General features: G+C 42.5%; 1 protein-coding gene across 2 annotated transcripts; it reads right to left on the bottom strand.

The window, feature by feature from the left end:
- Nucleotides 1-7,782: 7,782 nt before the first annotated feature.
- LOC308581454 (Golgi apparatus membrane protein TVP23 homolog B) lies at nt 7,783-17,736 on the bottom strand. 2 transcript variants are annotated; one of them, XM_081183864.1, is made up of 7 exons: nt 17,653-17,736; nt 16,164-16,246; nt 14,351-14,495; nt 13,617-13,706; nt 12,246-12,377; nt 12,020-12,148; nt 7,783-10,442 (listed from the first exon to the last, which is right to left on the bottom strand). In XM_081183864.1, the coding sequence occupies exons 1-7, from the start codon at nt 17,662-17,664 to the stop codon at nt 10,410-10,412; spliced, it is 624 nt and encodes a 207-aa protein (XP_081039990.1). In that variant the 5' UTR covers nt 17,665-17,736; the 3' UTR covers nt 7,783-10,409. The 2 variants fall into 2 exon arrangements, with proteins under 2 accessions (XP_081039990.1, XP_081039989.1); XM_081183863.1 differs by lacking the exon at nt 17,653-17,736 and adding an exon at nt 17,341-17,385.
- Between the last annotated feature and the right edge of the window lie 1,788 nt (nt 17,737-19,524).

Raw genomic sequence — 19,524 nt, 5'->3', positions numbered from 1 at the left:
GGTAATATTTCTGGGTTAGCGGAGTCTGTAACCTGAAGTGTATGTAACCTGAAGCGTATGTAACCCGAGGTACCACTGTATAAAAAATGGAAGAAAGGAGAAATCAGAAAGGAGCGCGCGCGCACACCCCCCCCCAACTTAATGGGCATTGCCATTCAAGTGGGGGGGGGGTGCCATGTCATGTGAGCGATTACGTGGAGCAGTGCTTACCTCCAAACCCCCCCCCCCAATATTTTATTCAAGTTAGCACGTCTGGCTATATATAGGAATGCCGTGCAAGGCACTTATATTTTCTTGACAGCAGGTTTCCGTTTCTGCTGAGCTAAGATGGATTTTATGGAACAGCCACTGCAAGGAAACCAAGCATCACTTGGAAATACAGCGGAGTTCAGGTGGGGGTCTGATTTGCAACTTGATCTGTGATGCTGAAGGAGGGCTGTGAAATCAGGGCAAACAGGACTGCAGCCTGAAATGCTTAATAAGAGGCGTTCAGTGGGAAGCGAGCCCCGTTTCCCGAAACTGGAGCCTACGAGTCTAAATGGAGTTCAAAACGCCTCCTAAGTGGAGCCAGGCTGTGGGTCTCGGTCCTGCACACTCCTCCTTCACACAACTGCCTGGTTCCAATTTGCTTCTTCCCACTTGGCTCCTTGCTCCAAGAAAGCTCAGCGAAATCATCTTCCTCCCCCCCATCCCCCATCACTGCACCGATGACCCAAAGGGAGCAGTGAGCGGGATACGAGAAAGGGTGGAAACAGCGACTCTTGCTCTGTTTTGTCATGGATTTCCTGTCAAGAACCTCTGCTGCAGCAGCCAAGGAAGGTAGGCACAGGCCAAGAGTGACCCCGTATTGTGACTCCACCCGGCTCTGAATCTACTTATACTCTCGTTCCCCGCTCTGTTCCCTCCTCTTTCCGGGCAAGTGAAGCTCTGGCAGGGAAGGGCTGCCTTATTCTTTTCCACTTCTCGCACTTAAATTGATTCCTGGAGCCATTTCAAAGGAGTTCTTCCAAAAAGGACTCTGTGCCAAAAGTAGCCATTTTCTAGCCTGCTCCTCCTGCCTTTGCAAAGGAAAGAAGGGTTGTGGCTCCCTCTGCTGGTAAGACGAGAACTGGCTGTTTGCAGCATAAGATTCTGTAAACGAAAGTCTATAGAGTACCACTGATAGGAAAAGAGGAGCAAAAAGTCCCCTTGATCTGGCCGGCTTGGACCACTAAATACACATTCTCTATCCCCTTTTCTCATTACAACCCATTCTCCTCTTCTACTGTCTGTTCATTAAAAAAACAAAACCAGAAGTAGCTAAATACAGAAAAAATTATAGAAAAGCTCTGTATGAAATTTGTATTGACGCAAGTATGCATTTACCTGCATACATCCTCATTTTCTAGGCTTTCCTTACTCTTTCTCCTGCTGTGTCTCAACTTGGATACTGCGCAATCTGTGACAACTGGAACATTTTACTTCTTACTATCTATCCGCTTTATGTGATCCCCAAGCTAAGGAGATAAACAACCTTTAGAAGACCTCTGAAGGCAGCCCTGTATAGGGAAGATTTTTTATGTTTAATGTTTTATTATGTTTTTATATATGTTTAAATCTACCCAGAGTGGCTGGGGCAGAGAGAGAAAGAGAGGGAGAGGGAATGGAAATGACTAAATGTTTATTTTCTGTACAAAAAGAGTTGATGGCCTGTGGCCCCCAGGAAAGATCCAGCCCACCAAGCTGCTAGAAATGACCAAGCTGCTAGAAATGACAGCTTTGTCTTTTAAAACCATCTTCCCACTACATAAGAGTAACAGGTAGCATTTCTCTTTATCCCAGTACTGGACAGTGTACCTGCACAGACTGTATTTCTGAAGTGCCTATATAAATTTGGGGGTGCGGTTGCCTTAAATTGTTTTTCAATGTTAAATGTTAATCTGGATGTTTGTATTTGTATCTGTGGGCTGTTTAGGGGCTTTTGTTGGGGAGTGTATTTTTAATTAGTTTGTATGCATTAGTATCGTTAATTGTTTTAATTACTTTTATTATGTATTTTGTGCTTTTATATTGTGTTGTGAACCACCCTGATACCTTCGGGTATAGGGTGGCATACAAATTCTTCTTCTTCTTCTTCTTCTTCTTATTATTATTATTATTATTATTATTATTATTATTATTATTATTACTATCCCACCCATCTGACTGGGTTTCCCCAGCCACTCTGGGCGGCTTCCAACAAAATATTAAAATACAACCATTCATCAAATATTAAAAACTTCCCTAAAATAATGATGATGATGATGATGATGATGATGATGTAGATACCGCTGCCAAAATCAAAGATTGTTTGTTGGATGTAACAAAAGCAGAACTAGGACTTTGACTTGCACCCACTGGAAGTGTGTCAAAGTTTCCCTTCTATTTTTGACCCTTGAGCCACTTTGCGAACCCTGCCCCACCCTATTGTTCCTCTAAGAAGTGTAGTGTGAAGGACATGAGGCGAGGCTCCCTCATCACCTTCCTGTCAAACCATGACGGCTTCTATTTCTATTATTACACAGGAAAGCCCGTCTAAGCTTTATTTATTTTTTATTTTTAAGTTCCCACAGCAGCCCAAGTGGAAGTGAGATAAAGGCTATTTAGTTCCGACCCCCTCATAGCATCACAATGGGAAAGTGTGGCTTCCCAACAGCAGGGAGCCTAGATACACGGCAAGGGTATAAAAAGCTGCAGAGGGTGCTATATTTATCTGAGCTTATTAATAGACTTTTTCTGGTCTTGAGGAAATTAATTGCATTTCCAAGAAACAGTAAATGACTTTCAGGAAATAATTCAAACCAGCAAGCAAGCGGAAGAAGAATTCTCCACACCCAATAGGCCTTTGGTCGGCCAAAATTGGGTGGCTTTAAAAGAAAGAAAGAAAAAAGCACTGTACAGTGGTACCTCAGGTTAAGTACTTATTCGTTCCGGAGGGCTGTACTTAACCTGAAACTGTTCTTAACCTGAAGCGCCACTTTAGCTAATGGCGCCTCCCACTGCCGTCGCGCCACCGGAGCCCGATTTCTGTTCTCATCCTGAAGCAAAGTTCTTAACCTGAAGCACTATTCCTGGGTTAGCGGAGTCTGTAACCTGAAGCGTATGTAACCTGAAGTGTATGTAACCTGAGGTACCACTGTATTTAGGGGTACTATGTGGTAAAGACAACTCTCTCCAACAGCACACTACACATTGTAATGAAGGCAGGCATTTTGCCCCTCAATATTTGTTGAAAGGGGGCTGGGCCCTCTCAATGTTGAGGGAGCAGAGGAGGCCAAATATGGAGCTGAGTGCAGCTCAGCTTCAGTGGCTGGCTTCTCCTGAGAGTTCAGCCTCCTCCAGACATCATCACATCATGCACTGGGCCCCCTCAATCTTGGGGCAATTTTGTGCCTCTGCTCCTTGATGCATGGTTGGTAATCAAAATACCCTAGATGGTACTATGCCAGCCACATGATGCCCAGTTCCTTTAACTGTGCTTGTGAAGCCATCACAATTAAATGGCTATGAAACTAAAACAAGTACAGTGGTACCTTGGTTCTCAAATTTAATCCGTTCCGGAAGTCTGTTCCAAAACCAAAGCGTTCCAAACCAAGGCACGCTTTCCCATAGAAAGTAACGCAAAATGGATTAATCCGTTCCAGATTTTTTACCACTAAAACAGAAATTTAACATGGATTTTACTATCTAACAAGACCATTGATCCATAAAATGAAAGCAATAAACAATGTACTGCAGTCACACAATCAATCAATCAATCAATCAATCAATGGCTGAACTAAAACAAACAAAAAGAGCAGCAAAAATGCAAAATAAATAGCAAAAACAGACAGACCTCAGCGTATCACTCCAAACAGAAGTGTGGCATTCAAAATGGAAGTGTGGCATTCAAATTAGAAGCATAACACTCAAACTTCGGCTTCTGAAGAAAGTTCGCAAAACAGGACACTTCCGGGTTTGCAGTGTTTAGGTTCCAAGTTGTTTGAGTACCAAGGCGTTGGTACAGTGGTACCTTGGTTTTCGAATGTCTCCATTGCTGAACATTTTGGTTTCCGAACGCTGTAAACCCAGAAGTAAATGCTTTGGTTTTCGAACACACCTCGGAAACTGAACATGCAACGAGACTTCTGCACTGAGTTTTCCGTATTGAAGCTTCCGTATTGGGTTTTTGAACATTTAGGAACTTGAACAGTCTTCTGGAATGGATTACATTCGAAAACCGAGGTGCCACTGTATATAGATAGGTAAAAGGGAAAGAGAATAAAAGGGGGAAGATTCCATCATTTTTGAAGCAAGTTGGGAGGCAGCATGAGCCCATGAAGCAGAGAAAGCTACCCACAATTAGTGAAAGGTGTGAGAAACCGCAGGGAGGAAGGAAACAAGGCGGTGGGTGGGAAGCGAGTGCGAGTAAATTGCTCATCCTGCAAAGAACAAGCTGTGCAGTGAGGCAACAATTGCAACCGAAAGGAAAGGAACCTTGGAACGCAACCTCTGCTTCCTGACAGGAAACGAGGAAGCCCACAGTATGCAGGGAGTGCTCACATCACACCACCAAATGGAAGGTGCTTATAACCACACCAAGTCAACTGCAGTGGAAATTTATAGGATATTCTGCTAGGCAGCTTGCATGTGAAGAGATGTAGAAACTGTAAAAGAGAGTGTGAAAGGATGTTAGGAGAATTTGCTTACTCAGGCTGTATTAAGAACGGGTCGATAATATTTGTGCAGGAAGAACTCAGCCTTGAGCTAGCCTGATAGGAAGTAGGCACCCTGTCCTTTTCTCTGAATAAGTCATCCAGCTCTGTTAACCCAGGCATGCTTTTCCTCCAAGAATGTGACTGAATTTCTATGCATGTGCCAAGCTGAGGCAAGGGAATGCCTCTATATAAGCCTGTGTAACTTCTAGGCCTGGGGATTCCATTTTTGTGAGTTCCACAGTGGCTGCTGCTATGACCAAGTTTCCTTAAACACCACAGCGGGATGTTTATTGAAGAAATCCACTAAGCAACAAAGGTTTTTTAAATTTGAGGGAGGTTTTATCAGGCCTCTCACTGATCCTACCCACAAGCACCTATACTTGCGTGGAAACGTACATCAGAAGAGACCGATCTGCAATAGGACAAGGCTTCACAACAGCAAAGCTGTTTACTGTTGTTGTTGTTTACAACACAACTGTAGAGACGTGGGGGGAGCTGGATCCCAGGCTGGTCTCAAATCAGACCTAATTGTCTGCCCCCTTGCCTTCAAAATTACTACTGCTTTGTAAGAGTTTTATTTTTTAAAAGTTTACCCTAAGCTGAGATTTCAGGTTTTGTTACAGTTTAAAAATTAAAAGCATCACAACATACACTATAAAGCATCAATACTTCACAACACCCCTCCCCAAGTCTAACAAGATTAAATCTCCCAAACATCCTTGCGACCGACTTGGCATTGGAGCCCACCCTCAACAACCAGTAAATGTTGGATGGCACAACACTGTGGGCAATTTGCTCAGAGTACCCCCACCCTGAGGCTAGGCTTCTCATCCACCCCATTTTTCACTGAGATTACCAAATATCCATTGAAGCGCTATCTCATTTCTCTTAAGACACTTTCTAAGTGATCCAATATATTTTTAAATTGTATTTTGGTATTTCGTTCACTGACTAAAAGGGCCCCAGAACTCTATATGAATAAATGAATAAAAGATGCCTAGCTCAGAACAGGATGAGCAAAACCAAATTTCAAAGTGTTTAGAAAGTCAAATGTGTTTCGTTGTGGTGCACTTGTAACAATACACTGCCACCTAGTGGGTTTTCTGATAACTCTACTGTACAGTGGTACCTCGGGTTACATACGCTTCAGGTTACAGACTCCGCTAACCCAAAAATATTACCTCAGGTTAAGAACTTTGCTTCAGGATGAGAACAGAAATCGTGCTCCGGCGGCACGGCAGCAGCAGAAGGCCCCATTAGCTAAAGTGGTGCTTCAGGTTAAGAACAGTTTCAGGTTAAGAACAGACCTCTGGAACGAAGTAAGTACTCAACCTGAGGTACCACTGTATTCATAACACATTTTTTTAGAATTCACTCCTGCTTGCCAAAGAATCCAATACAGTACTTGGGGAAGAGGTGCGTATGCATAGAAAGAGAGAGTATATTTGCTTACAGTCTGCTCAGAAATAAGTCAAACCAAGAGTTTCTAATGAAGATATTAATCTGCTCTTCAACAGAGTATTTGCTTATGACTCAGCTACCTAGTACAGTGTTTTAGGTTCCACAATAACATGAAGATATTACAAACTGTGCTTCAAGATTAGGGCTTCATATCGCAATTGGGTTGCTCCAGTCCGACTTTCCTGTGTGTGCAACTGACACGGTCACAACCACACATTCTGGCCCCGACCCACCTCACCCCCAGTCATGGCTATTTGTTGCTCTTCCTCAGCTTGTGGAACTCTACCAAATGGCCCCCTTAAAATAGCTTCACTGGTTGCCAATATGTTTCTAGGTCTAATTCAAGGTGCTCACATTACCGTTCAAAGCCCTAAATAACTTGGGGACCCAAACAACTGAAAGACCACCTCCTTTCCTATTGACTCTCTAAGGTGTTAAGATCAGCAAAGGGATCTTAGTTGAGTTCCCTCGCTCCATTATGTAGTGAATAGAATGTCCCTATTTTCATGTGGAAGGTTGCAGAGCTATAGCTATGGGGGCGCCAGCAAGGTTTTTTTGCCCTGGGTGAAGCCTCCAGAGGGGTGCCATTGAGGCTCCCAGCCCGTGTGCCAAACTGGGTCTTTGACCCGGATGAAATAAAGCCTAGTTTTGCCCCTGAATGTTTGAGGGTATGTGATCATATGCATTGAATTTGAAATCATATAAATGATCTATTGGTTGCATGCACTCTGCAATGGCGATTACTATATCTGTAAGTCACTACCTGATGTGGCAACCATTTCGCCAGCAACTCTGGGTCTTAGGATTGTTTTTTGTTGTCCTGCTGTTTCATCATTTTATTCTGCTGGAATTTTAAACAGTATTTTATTTGTTTTAAATGGCACAATGCTTCATTTCAAATGGTGTTGGAAACAGCTCTATGACATGAAGAGTGGTCTAGAAGCTTGACAAATAAATAAAATGAGCCAGACCTAGCCATAGCCAGCCATGGCCACATTAATAGCAAACTCAGAGCACTAAATCACACCAGTGCTGTTGCGTCCCAAGCTTAACTCTTCTAGGGCCACTTACACCTTCCCTTGGGGATTCCAGCAACCAATTAGCAGGCTCCTCTTCCTAGAGTTCCATTGACCAGCCAATGAGGACAGAACTCTTTCTGATTGGTCATCAAGATTAACAATTAGCAATGGCATTCATATGAACAAAAAGGACTAAGTGATCCTGTGGAACAAGGAGATTGTCAATAACTGTGCCAATATCTCTTGCATGCATGCATGTGTATGTTTATATGTGTATGTGCACACACTCACACTTTGCATGTACAAAGGTAAAAGTCTCATTGGTTGCTCTGGTCACTTTTGCCTCTGGGCCATGCCCATCACTGGCCCACAAAGCAAGGTGATGGTTCTCTGCATAAGACATCAAATGCGGGTCTGTGAAAAATGGGTACTGGCAGCCACACATACTGGCAAGCACAACACACAAAGAAAGGAGGGCTTTAGGAGGCCAAGTTAAAAATGTAAGCTTGTTAATCGGCCAGACAGACATTACACATCACTGCAGGCAAAGAAATCCAGGACACTAATCAAACCAGTTCAAAGGTACAGAACTTTTAAAAAAATATATTTCTTTTGAAAAACATGTTAATTCAAAAGGCTTCACAAGCGTGCACAAGAATTTTTAAATACATTGCTTTAGTATCCCTCAAAGAAACAATAACCCACAGCTTTATATTACCCAGATATCCAAACACAAACATTTAACTATCAGTATTCAGCACTCCGTTGAATATAATGTTGCCTGATAAATGGATTCTTCTTTTTAACCATTATCAGACAACACTGTATTCTCCTCTTTGTAACAGAGCTTCTTTACCAGTCATACCTCACTACATTTTCTTAACAGTAATTGAATAATACAGCTGCAACTTCCATTTAAACACCTTGATTTATGCAAATCCGTCATATTAAAAGTGTTGCATTTTGATTAGAAAACTGCATCCAGCCAGCGTTAGTAATGCTCGTATGATTTAGAACTGAGTCTGAAAGTAGCCCAGCCAGCCAGCTACATAATATGGTCAATCCAGGAGCCAATTTACATGACTCCAAAGGGAGTGTGGGGAAATGCAGTTTTTAAAGAGGGTTGTTTGATGTAAGGGACCACAATCCTAATCCTGGATGAAATGAGGCTGTGACTTTAACAAGCAGATGACTGGCTCAAGGTAGTTTTTCTAATTCCTCTGGCCATCACAGGTTGTGTGTATGAACGAACCCCCAAGTTTAACACACACACCCTTCTCAAATTGCACCAGTTAAATTACCCTTTTTAAAATGTAATGGTTTGGTGTTCCAGTATCTTAGGGTTCATTCTCATACTGCATTGAGATGCTCTACAAGTGATGCAGCAGAAGTCGTCTCAGGCTTGCAATCTATACCTGTAGAATGTTGTGCATGCACACAGTAACACCCGATACATAGATGGGAAGATTACATGGATGCAGAATACATATGACTGCATGAAAACAAGCTCCAGTTCATATTATACATTTTATGTGCACGGGAGTGTGCATGTATGTGAACACATGTTCATGTATGTGAACATATGCATGCAAGCCCCAGATTCTTTCCTGTCCCACAATGTCTGTAGCATGGACACATTAGGGGCAATATGTGCACTGGACTTTTAACTGTCATTGGCTGTGTTTGAACAGAGCGCTAGGTGAACGAGCCTCATTAGGTGAACGAGCCTCAGACTCATGCCCTCACCCATGAAGAAGAGATGGGAAGCCTTGGCTTCTCTTTCCAATTAATCAGAGTATACACATCCAAACTGTGGTTGCTCATACCATGGTTTGTTTATGAAACAAGCCAATTTCTTAACACACAGTTTGAAATTGACACGCTTCTGTAAACCACAGTTAATACAAACCACACTCTTGTCAAGGTTCAGGCATAACACTGAACTGGGGTTGGTGAAAACAGAAGCAAAAGCTTCTGATCGCCCTATGGGTGCGCTAGAGGAACAGATGGGAGAGAAGCATGCAAGCTTGAGACACCACACTGGAACACAGCTATTACGTATCTGTAAAAGGAGGAAGGGTTCTGAAGTCAGGCTTGCAGATATTATATACGAAAATATGGACTACCACATTAGTTATTTATCTCTTGTGGCAAGAACAGAGATAAAACTCTATAGCAAAGGTCTGTCATAATCACATCAGCATGAATCTTCTCTACTTTCTACTGATTACCTACAGAATGTTTTACCTATATTAACTTATTATCAAGGAAAGGATGGCCAGATGCATTAAATACTCTACATAACTTTATTAGGATGCAAATACATTCCTCTTTCTTTTTACCTCTGCTGGCTATTTAGGAAAAAAGCCGAAAACCAAAAAGGGTTGCTCCGATGAAATCCTAGCAGCCTACTTTATAGTTGCACCATGAGAATTTGGTCCTCCCAAGAAAGTAAATAAAATGTTTTATAAAGAAGAGGGAGGGGAAAGAGACCAATCCATACTCGCCAGGTGCTCTGAAATCCACACTAAAAAGTTTCTGGTCCTACACAAAGGAAAACTTTTGAGCTGAAATCAGTTTTGAAAGTTGAGACATCAAAGTGCTTTTGTTCAACTTTCAAAATTGGTACTCTACCGCAATTTTCCCAATTCCTGGTAGCAGAACTTATCAACCTGTTTTTCAAGTTGCCCCCTCCACATTTATGGTAGCAGAACTTATCAACCTGTTTTTCAAGTTGCCCCCTCCACATTTTAAAACTTCCTCGTTTTAAAAGAAAGCAAGAAACCTATAATATTGTAATTATGTAGATAATATCTCAGATTTCATACTAGAGGTCAGATTTTGTAGTTTCCGGGGGATGAGAGATTACTCAAGTCCCTGCTCAAAGGGCTTCTCAGCTTTTGGGACTGCCCCAAATTTCACAAAAATGCTGATGGCAATAAACTATGGTACTTATCTTGAACTCTCTGCCATCAATATATTTTACTTATGTATAAGTGGAGCTATTGCACCTAGAGAGCCCAGAATCAAGTGTCAAGAAGGACTCTGCAAAATATAAGCTGTAAGGAATATGAGAGGTAACCTGCATTTCTAGAAGATGCATTTAATTACGAAAAATCCACACACAGATTATAAATCTTCTGTACAGGGGGTCAAGGAAATATTTCTCATTCTCCAGAAGGAATTGAAAACAAAACGGGACTCTTCCTGATCTTCAAGATACTGCTTGCTCCTCTTTGGACACAGTCTATAAAAGAAAAGAAAGCAGCATTAGATCAGGACTTTAAAAGACAGGGAACTGCTTGGGGAAGAAAGATCACCAAGAAGCTGAACTATTCCCAACTTTGAAAAAGTATTCCCTTTAATATCTTTTTAAATAACAGCGGGGGAGAAGGCTAAAGAGCAGCAGAGGGCCACTGGCCAGGATAGATTTCCAAAACAAGAATTAAATGATTAAGTGTGGATACGGGAGGAAGGTATCCTGCTGAGACCTGTGTTATCAGCAGACATGATGAACTAATTGTTAATCATCTAGTATTGCTTAATGTGTAACTTCTCATTGAGAAACCCTGGATCTCAGGATTCTGAACCTCACTTATGGATAATTAGCTGGGCATCATTTCCACTCCACGAGACCTGGAAACCTATTTTTAAAATGATATAAGTGTGGACAGTAATGTACAGGCCTTATGTTGAAAACCCTGAAGCAGCCTCCTATTATTTTCTGGACCAATTAAAAACTGTTACAAACTTTGCATGGTCAAGGCTTTGAGAAATAATGCCCTATAGAAAGATCCCAGAAGATGGAAGCCACACATCTTTTCAGAGAAAACAATGCTGTATTAGCATTTATCAACAGGCAAGGCAACATCAGAAATGAGGAGGAAGAAACAGAAGGGAATGACCCAAATTAGAGATGGCTGGATTGCTTTTGTTAATATTTGGACTTTTCCTCTAAGGAATTCAGGGGCTCCAAGGAACTACATGGGGCTTATCCCACTTTCTCTTCACAACAACCATGTGAGAGGTAGGTTAGACCGAGAGTGGAGAAGTGGCCCCAAGTTTACTCAGGGAACTTCATAGCTGAGCACTCTATGAACTATGCCATACTTTATTTTATATATAGCTACATATCTGAAAGTCTAAGGTTAAGAAGCAGGGAGGATATTCTAATACAAGAAAGGTTACTGTGCTCTGCACCTTGCATCGATCTGATGAGCATACTCTTCCCAGAGCCAATCAGCTGGGTGGCTCAATGGGATGTTGACATGCTGGCAGGAGGGGTTTAAAACTACTCATCCCTACATGCTAAGAGAAGAGAGGGTGAATGAGTGTGGAGAAGGCAGTGTGGCCCCAAACTCACAAGGTCCTAGGGCCCCAAAAGGATGTGGCCTCCTGCCTCACGGAATAGGAAAGGAGGTGTGGGAAAAGTCAAGGAGGAGCACTCGGAGATGTACAGAAAGGCTTGTTGTCTTTCTCATGGTGGTCATTAAGCCACAGGCCTTGAGGAAACAATTCTCCTTTCTCCTCATGGTTCCAGGTGTCCGGCAAACTACATAACAGGGCACATTAAAGATCCTGTACTTTACTTTCTCAGAAGGGTAAGGCAGAGGAACATTTGTGAAGTAATGTACCTTTGAAGCCCAGAACAAACTCTCTTTCCAGTTGTGGAAGAGCCAGATCATACTGTTATTTAGACTGAATTCAAAAAGCCTGCCAATATCTGGGCCACAATGAATTCAAGGAATGCAAAGTCAATTGATAAGCACCAAAATACACTCTGGGAAGCAGGAAAAATGGCCATGCAAACAAAATCTCAAGTACCTGACGCAGGAGCTGCCTGCCTAGGTAAGAGGTCGCCACACTGGTCAGGTTCTTCCTGCTGCCTACTTTGCACCGGATATAGCCATACAGATTGGCCCCTTGCAATGTCACACCCATTATCACTATCGCCTGTGGAGAGAGATGAAAAAGACATGTAACGGAATTCAGGTCTCATTACACTCAAAGGAACAAGTTCAGTCAGATATTTGCCAAGCAGGCCACTCACCAGCCACTTAACTTTGAAAGAAAACAGGGCGCTGAAGGCAAAAATCACCCAGAGCAAAGGGCAGCTGATAAGCCCTAACCAGAAGATTCTGGACTCCGCTTCTGATGTTGTTTTCTTCGTCTGAGCAGATGCCTAATAATTTGGAGAGAAATACAGAAGTTTTGTTTTTTTAACGTGGCTTACCAGGTGTAATGCTCTGCCCCTGAACCAGCAGGATCTAAAAATTGCAAGTCATGCAGTAAGAACACTTAACTGCATTTTTACAACCATGTTTCCTACTGAGAAAAATATATTTCAGCCTGTTATTTTAGAAGAAAAAAAAGAGCCACCTAATCAGAATACCAAGAAGTTCCACCACCTTAAGCCACAAACCATCACCCCAACATTTCCAGGCATGGCACAATGCCATGACACAATAGCCTCTTTATAAAGCTTCTAAAAATTGGGAGCACTGACCTTGGACATACAATAGCCTGAAAAAAAGAGCATTCAGCAAACTGAACTAAAACATCCTAATGAAAAGCAGCTGAGGTATTTTTTAAGTAACAGGATGTGATATTTTAATTGCATACAGCAAAATAAAGGATCAAACCAAAGTAGTTTTTGAGCAGTGCTGCATATACTGAAAATGAGTGTTAGTCGAATAATGATGAGAGGTGTTCCACTACTAGCCAGCTAAAATCAATGAATTCTTCTATAAATAATGGGGAAGGAGAACATGCCACAACTGGAAATAGTATCTCAGAGTAGGCATAGTGAAGGTTATTTTATCTTGGGAATGCTCATTATTCCTATCATTTTAAAGGCCTGTAAAGATGTAACAGGGCCTGAATCCCACACGATTACTGGGTCAAGACCAAGCTCTAGGATGTATGCTTCCTGCCACAAGGCTTCTCCTTTCCCATATGGATTTCCATTGTAAGACTTCACAATAATTAAGAGTTACATTTCAATAATTAAAAGTTACATGTCAACGTTTTAATAGTAACCAGGGTATTCTGCTATCCAGGCTCTGAAACCACTTAATGAAATTTGGTTAGTATAAAACAGTTAACATCGCTGTTCATATAGCTTGTATAAATATAGTTTGGTCTTTATATGCCTAACTGTAAATACTCTATTCCAAGTTCAGTAATATAATCTGTGTTCTTTCGCTGTGAAATTAATGACATGTCTTTGCAGCATTGTCTCTAAAGCAGAGGATAGGGAAAGCCAGATTTCACACCCACACTCCCACACTAACTATTGCTCCAGCTCAATCTGTCTTATGTCCCCCAAATGGCATCTTGAATGAAAGATGTCTACAGCCCTGGAAAACAACACCATATACCACCAACCGCAGACTTCCCTCAAGGACTGGGAGATCTTTACCTTCCTGGCTTCAAACACCCAGTGGCTTTTGCCGTCATCATCAACTTGGTTCCACCAGCGGAGGCCGACCATCAACCTCCCTGTGACATTCTAGAGAGAGAAATACGAGATTACTCCATGGGATAAGTGAAGGCAGGAATGAATTGATTCCTCCCATTACATAGCAGCCTGCCTGGTGGCCCTGGGTGCTTCTGAATGTGCCTGGGATTTGCAGCACCGTGGGAAACCACAGACATCTCATGCCCTAGAGGGGACTGCAGGCTGAAAAATGGGGTTTGTTTATTTTTTTGTATTCCTCCCCACCAAATGGCTTTACATGGGTGATATGTAGGGTGCAACTCCATCACAGATGCTGAGTTCTACTCAAGAGGGGTCTAGATGCCTCTCTTCATGAGACCAGCCAGTTACAATCATCCCTGGAAATGGCTGGATCTCAATTCATGTTGGTGTAGTCGTTAGTGTGTGTCACACTAGGACTAGGGATACCCTGGGTTTAATCAATACCCTACCCCCCCCCACGCTTTCAAAAGGAAGCTTGTTCAGAGGTTAAATGTACTCTGCACATACCTAGAGGTATGAAAGTACATGCAAAAACACTTGCTTACTTTTACTACTGAAGTTAAGGGATTTAGAAGAGAGAATTCTAACTCAAAATCTAAAAACTTGGCCAATCTGCCCACTCTCCTTTGAGAACAGCCATTTTATAGCACCGACAAACTCTCAACAGTATTTACCTTCACTGCCCAAAAGTCACATGACAGAAGTAGGATGATCGTCACCATACAGGCAATATAGCTGCTGCTCAACAATTCACAGAGTAAGTAGACGATTATTGCACTGACCCGGAAAAACAAGTGAAAGAAGGAGGCTATCGGATGTCTGTAAAAGGCACATGTAGACAATAATTTAGTAATGCATTTATCTGTTCACTCTGTCCAAATCAAAAGGCCTAACAAGGGTTATAGTTTCAATCGTAATTCCATGTTATTGCACTTCATAAAGACAGAAGTAATTATAAAAACCAACTAATTAATTACCATAGCATAATCAGTGTGGGCAGACAGAAAGCGTCAATCTTTAGCTGGTGAGATAGACCTCTCTAACAGCACTTCCTTGCAAAGTTTGCTAAGAATACAGCGGCAAGTAAACATTGCAGTTCAGAAGAATACATCTATTTCCTTCTAAAATAATAATCTGCATGCACAGGTAAATCATTCAGATGGAACCTATCCAGAGCTTTGTCAAACACTTTCAGACACCAGAAGACTGGCCTGGAGCAGTTCTGTGCTTAATGATACATTGTGCATTCAATGCTATGCATATGTCAAATCCATTAACTCTGTTTGGATCAATTTTTCTTTGCTTGCTCTGAACTAGGGAATTTCAAGGCCACCTTAGCATGCCAGCATCTGTAAATGCTCCAAACCAGGTTTCTTGCGCCTGGATAAGAACATAAACACACCCTATGTGACAGACAGTATAAATAAACCATAGTGGCAACAATGAATTGGCAAGCAAATGCTGAGTTGTCTGGAAAGCTATCCACCGTAGCATTTTGCATTTTATTTTTAGCCTCCAAAAGTCTTTGGTCGATAAGGTTTTATTTATTTGCAAATAATCTGATATACCACCAATGGATATAAATTATAGAGATGATGCACAATATCTGCGATAAAACTTAAAACAAAGTGGATGGCATGCAACATTGGGGGGCTGTTCCATGAAGGGAAGGGCCATATCTCAGTAGCAGAGCAGAAGGTCCAAGGTTTCATCATCAGCATCTCCAGGTAGAGCTGAAAGAGACCCCTGTCTGAAATCCCACAGAGCCAGTGTAGACAATAGTGAGCTGAATGGACCACTGGTCTGACTTACTACAAGAGAGCTTCCTATCCAGTGCTGCAGCTACAATTCCCTACCGTGCAAGAGACCCCCAACTGCAATTCCATATGCATCCACAGGTCTTAGTACCTACATGGCAGTTAAGGCAATCAAACTCCTGCTGTGATCCAATTTACATGGTCCCCAGCACAAACATAGGGCATGGGATTGGGTCACAAGATCTCCTCCATTTCATATAATCCTGGTCTATTTCCAGAATAGCACCACAGTGCCATTTCCTCAAGGTATATGGGAAGGTTTTCCAAAGCCATTAGAATGGAAGCCCTTGCCCAGCTTGACTGGATTTCTCTATGGTTGATTCCTTACCAAAATATATAAAAAATACTTCTTACTAGATACAGTATGGTTGATTCCTTACCAAAATATATCAAAAATACTTCTTATTAGATACAGACTCTCTCTATATATATATCTGATCTGACTTATTTTGACCCATACAGTACTAGAATATAAAGCAGGTAAGATTTAAATATATGTATCATATGATATTCAAGACAGAAATCCTACAAGAAAGCTCTTCAATAAAGCATATAAAGCCAGTGCCAGAGCTTTTATTTTCCCCAAGCTCACTCCAACAGACAGACACAAGAAATGGCAGGTCTTGTACCAAAGAGACGGCAGCCCAAGACAATTCTGTCAATTACTTACTTTATCTTTGATTTCTTCGGCCTCCTGGAGGTTTCATCATCAGCATCAAAGAGTGACACATCTTCTGTGTCATCACTACTGTCCTGGACAAGCACATGGGCAAGGGTTAGAAAAGACAGCATGAGTGGTGACATTACATACAATCGTAGAATTGTAGAGTTGGAAGGGTCATCTAGTTTAACCTCCTGCAATGCAGGAATCCTGCCACAGCCATCCCTTGGTAGGCTTGAACCCCCAACCTTCTGGCTAACAGTCAGACGCACTGGAGGGGAGTTTATACAGTCAGACAATACATTCTGAACACTTTATCTGATCTCTGTTTTCTTGAGACATTATAGAGCATAACAAATTATTTCAGAGAACAGTAATGACTTCAACTGCATAAACATCCTTTTCCTTAGATAATGTAGTTGTCAGTTATCTATTTTTTTCTGGCCACTTGTTCCAGATCCAAAATACTGTATGTGGCTTTTTAAAATGCATTTTTAAAACCTTCAGCATTTTGTAAATTTCTGCAAATGCCTGAAAAAGTCAAATGATATTTTAATATTTTCTCATCTTAAAGGACCATTCAAAGTGGTATTTCATATAGTTTCATTTTCAGAGGTATTAATGATTATGAAAAGGCACTTTGCACAGCAAGAACCCAATCATTTGGGAGAACGCCAAGACAATTAATTGGAAAGAAAATTTGCTGCCTTCGAGTCCCTGTCAGGGAAAAAGGTGGGGTATGAATAAATAAATAATAAAAATATACAAATAAAAATATGCTTACTCAGAAATAAGTAGCACAAAGGTAAATTAAACTGACTCCTATGTGTGCACAAGGAATACAGCAGTCAAAGTGTGTTGTGGTGGCAACTTATTTGTTTGTTGATTGAATTGATATACTGCCCTAAACTCGAAGGTCTCTGGGCGGTTCACGGAACAGAATTAGAATATACAACCACAAAATACATAACCAAAATAAAAGCAACAATCCAATACTCCCCCCTCCATAACTTGGAATCATGTTAGTTTACTGCGGCCGAAAAAACTTCACAGCCACCGCTACTCTTCATTTTGACACAGAGTGTTTCCTTCTAATGATGCCTAACTTCTAGGGTTTGGGAAATCCTAAAGAAATGTGATGCGTATAAAGCAAATGCAAAAGAAACGAAGAGGGAGAAAAGAAAACCAAGTGCGAAGAAAGCAACATCCCCCCCCCAAAAAAACAAGCCCTTAGCTTTGTGCATAGAGGAAAGGAGGTCGGTGGGGAGGCTCATCCCGCTGCCCGCCCCTTCCTCCTCTGTAAGCAAAGCAGCCCCCCAAGTCGAGCAGCCCCAGACAGCGACCCCCCCCCCTGCGACCCACTTTCCCCCGCGGGCCCCCAACCATCTAGCCCCTCCCCCGGACCCTCCCCCAATTCGCGCCCCCTCATGGGCTCCCTCTGACCCGCCCCGCTCGCAAGGAAACCGTGTCACCCACCCGCTGTCCCCCACATCCCCACCTGCCGCAACATCGCTTCCGCCTTCTGCCACGTCACAATACCGCCCAGCGGGCGAAACCCGACACGCCGTCGCTCTGCGACCGACGCGCGCGATTAGATAGAACTAGAAAAAAGGCAAGAGCGACCCGCTTCTTGAACTTCCGGGAGTAAAAAACAGCAACGAAGAGCATCCGTTTTGGCCGACAGATAAAAGTACAGAGAGGCACATCTCTGTATTTCCGCATTTTCATCGGCAGCTGTTTTAAATGTGTCCTAGGGCGGCGCGGATAATATCAGGTGTCTTCGCCGGCGTATTGGGGACTGAGCTGCTACAGCGGGTTGTCCACCCAAAACGAAAGGAAGCGGCAGGAGGGACGGAAGACTGTGCTTTTCCAGGCTCACGGCTTATTTCGTGTGTTTTAATGCCATTGCATGTGAATCCGTATGCCAAATATATATAGCCGCTTATTGCAAAGGGAAGCAATGGTGCTGAGAGAATGGCTGACAATATTTTCCATCCACCACCACTCCACTCCTCCTAAGATACTGTTCATATATACAAGGAGAGACCAATCACCCTATATTGCCCCCTCAGGACCCCTCCAAACCCATATCAAGGTGTCAGTTGCATGCAGAAGCCTTGCCCTTCCAGGACTTGCATGGCTTCAAATGTTGACAAGCTTGTTCTTTATTGCTACCTGCCTGTTCATCCACTGTGAGCAACATTAAAATCTTGAATTTCTCAGTTGATTTCTACAGGCTGCAGTCAGTTCTACCTCAGTCAGTGCTGGATGTATGTATAAGCTAAACAAGCTATAGCTTAGGGCTCCACTCTCTTGGGGGGGCCAAAAAAAATTAAAGGGGAAAAACTGGATGTACATTCCCAAAATATAAGTTAAAAACAAATAAAATAAAACCTACATACAGCAACAGTGCCAAATTGCTTTCGATACCTATTAGGTCCATAAATGACCACATTCAACACAAAAACCAGCGACAATTTATTGTTGACAAAGGACAGCTGGACATATAAAGGGCCCCATTACCTTCAGTAGCTTAGGGCCTCATCAAACCTAAATCCAGCCCTGGCCTCAGTGGAGATCTCCCCTGTCCTTCCCTGTTTGTTGCTGTTTCCGTATCATTCAGTTTCATGCTTCTTCTGCAGGTGGTTTCATCCTTTCCAAAAGGCTTTAACTATTCAACGCAGCTATTTGAGGCTGTTCCCATCGAAGCTTTGAGGAGTATAGCCAAAATCAACTGTACATGTGCAACAGCAGCATGGTTAAAATGCTGCTGGGCCCAAGAAACTCATGCAATGTGATGCAGATTATTTGCAGGCATGGCCAAAGTTGGCCCTCCAGATGTTTTGGGACTACAACTCCCATCATCTGTAGCTAACAGGACCAGTGGTTAGGGATGATGGGAATTGTAGTTCCAAAATATCTGGAGGGCCAACTTTGGCCATGCCTGCTTTACAGGCAGTAAGCACCCCTGGGCTCTGTGAGAGTGAGGCTATGTACACGTTAGTGATTTCAAATGTGGCGAGGTAGTCTCCCTCCTACCCCCCATATTTCAAGTTGCTGTTCCCACCAGAGAGGGGGCAGGGAGGTCTTCATATGATGTTCATTGCCTAATCCGCCCTCTGTGCAAGTCCTGTCACCCGTGAGTGCATAATGCTGCCCAAAATGTACACACCTCAGCTTAACTGTGGCTTCTGTTTTCTAATCAGATTAAAGCTGGTTTGAGAGAAAACACATCAAACAGAAGTATTTCTCAAGAAGTCACAGGATACCTATGGATTATGGCTATTGTCATGTCTACTCAGCTTCAAACACCAGTGGTGGGAAGGTGCTGGAGGTAAGCAGTAATGTGCACACAGCTTTAGGTTGCAAT

This window comes from Podarcis bocagei (assembly GCF_964188305.1).
Source record: "Podarcis bocagei genome assembly, chromosome: 2".
Taxonomy (NCBI): domain Eukaryota; kingdom Metazoa; phylum Chordata; class Lepidosauria; order Squamata; family Lacertidae; genus Podarcis; species Podarcis bocagei.
The sequence above is the reverse complement of the archived record's forward strand: the minus strand, read 5'-3'. Positions and strand labels throughout refer to the sequence as shown.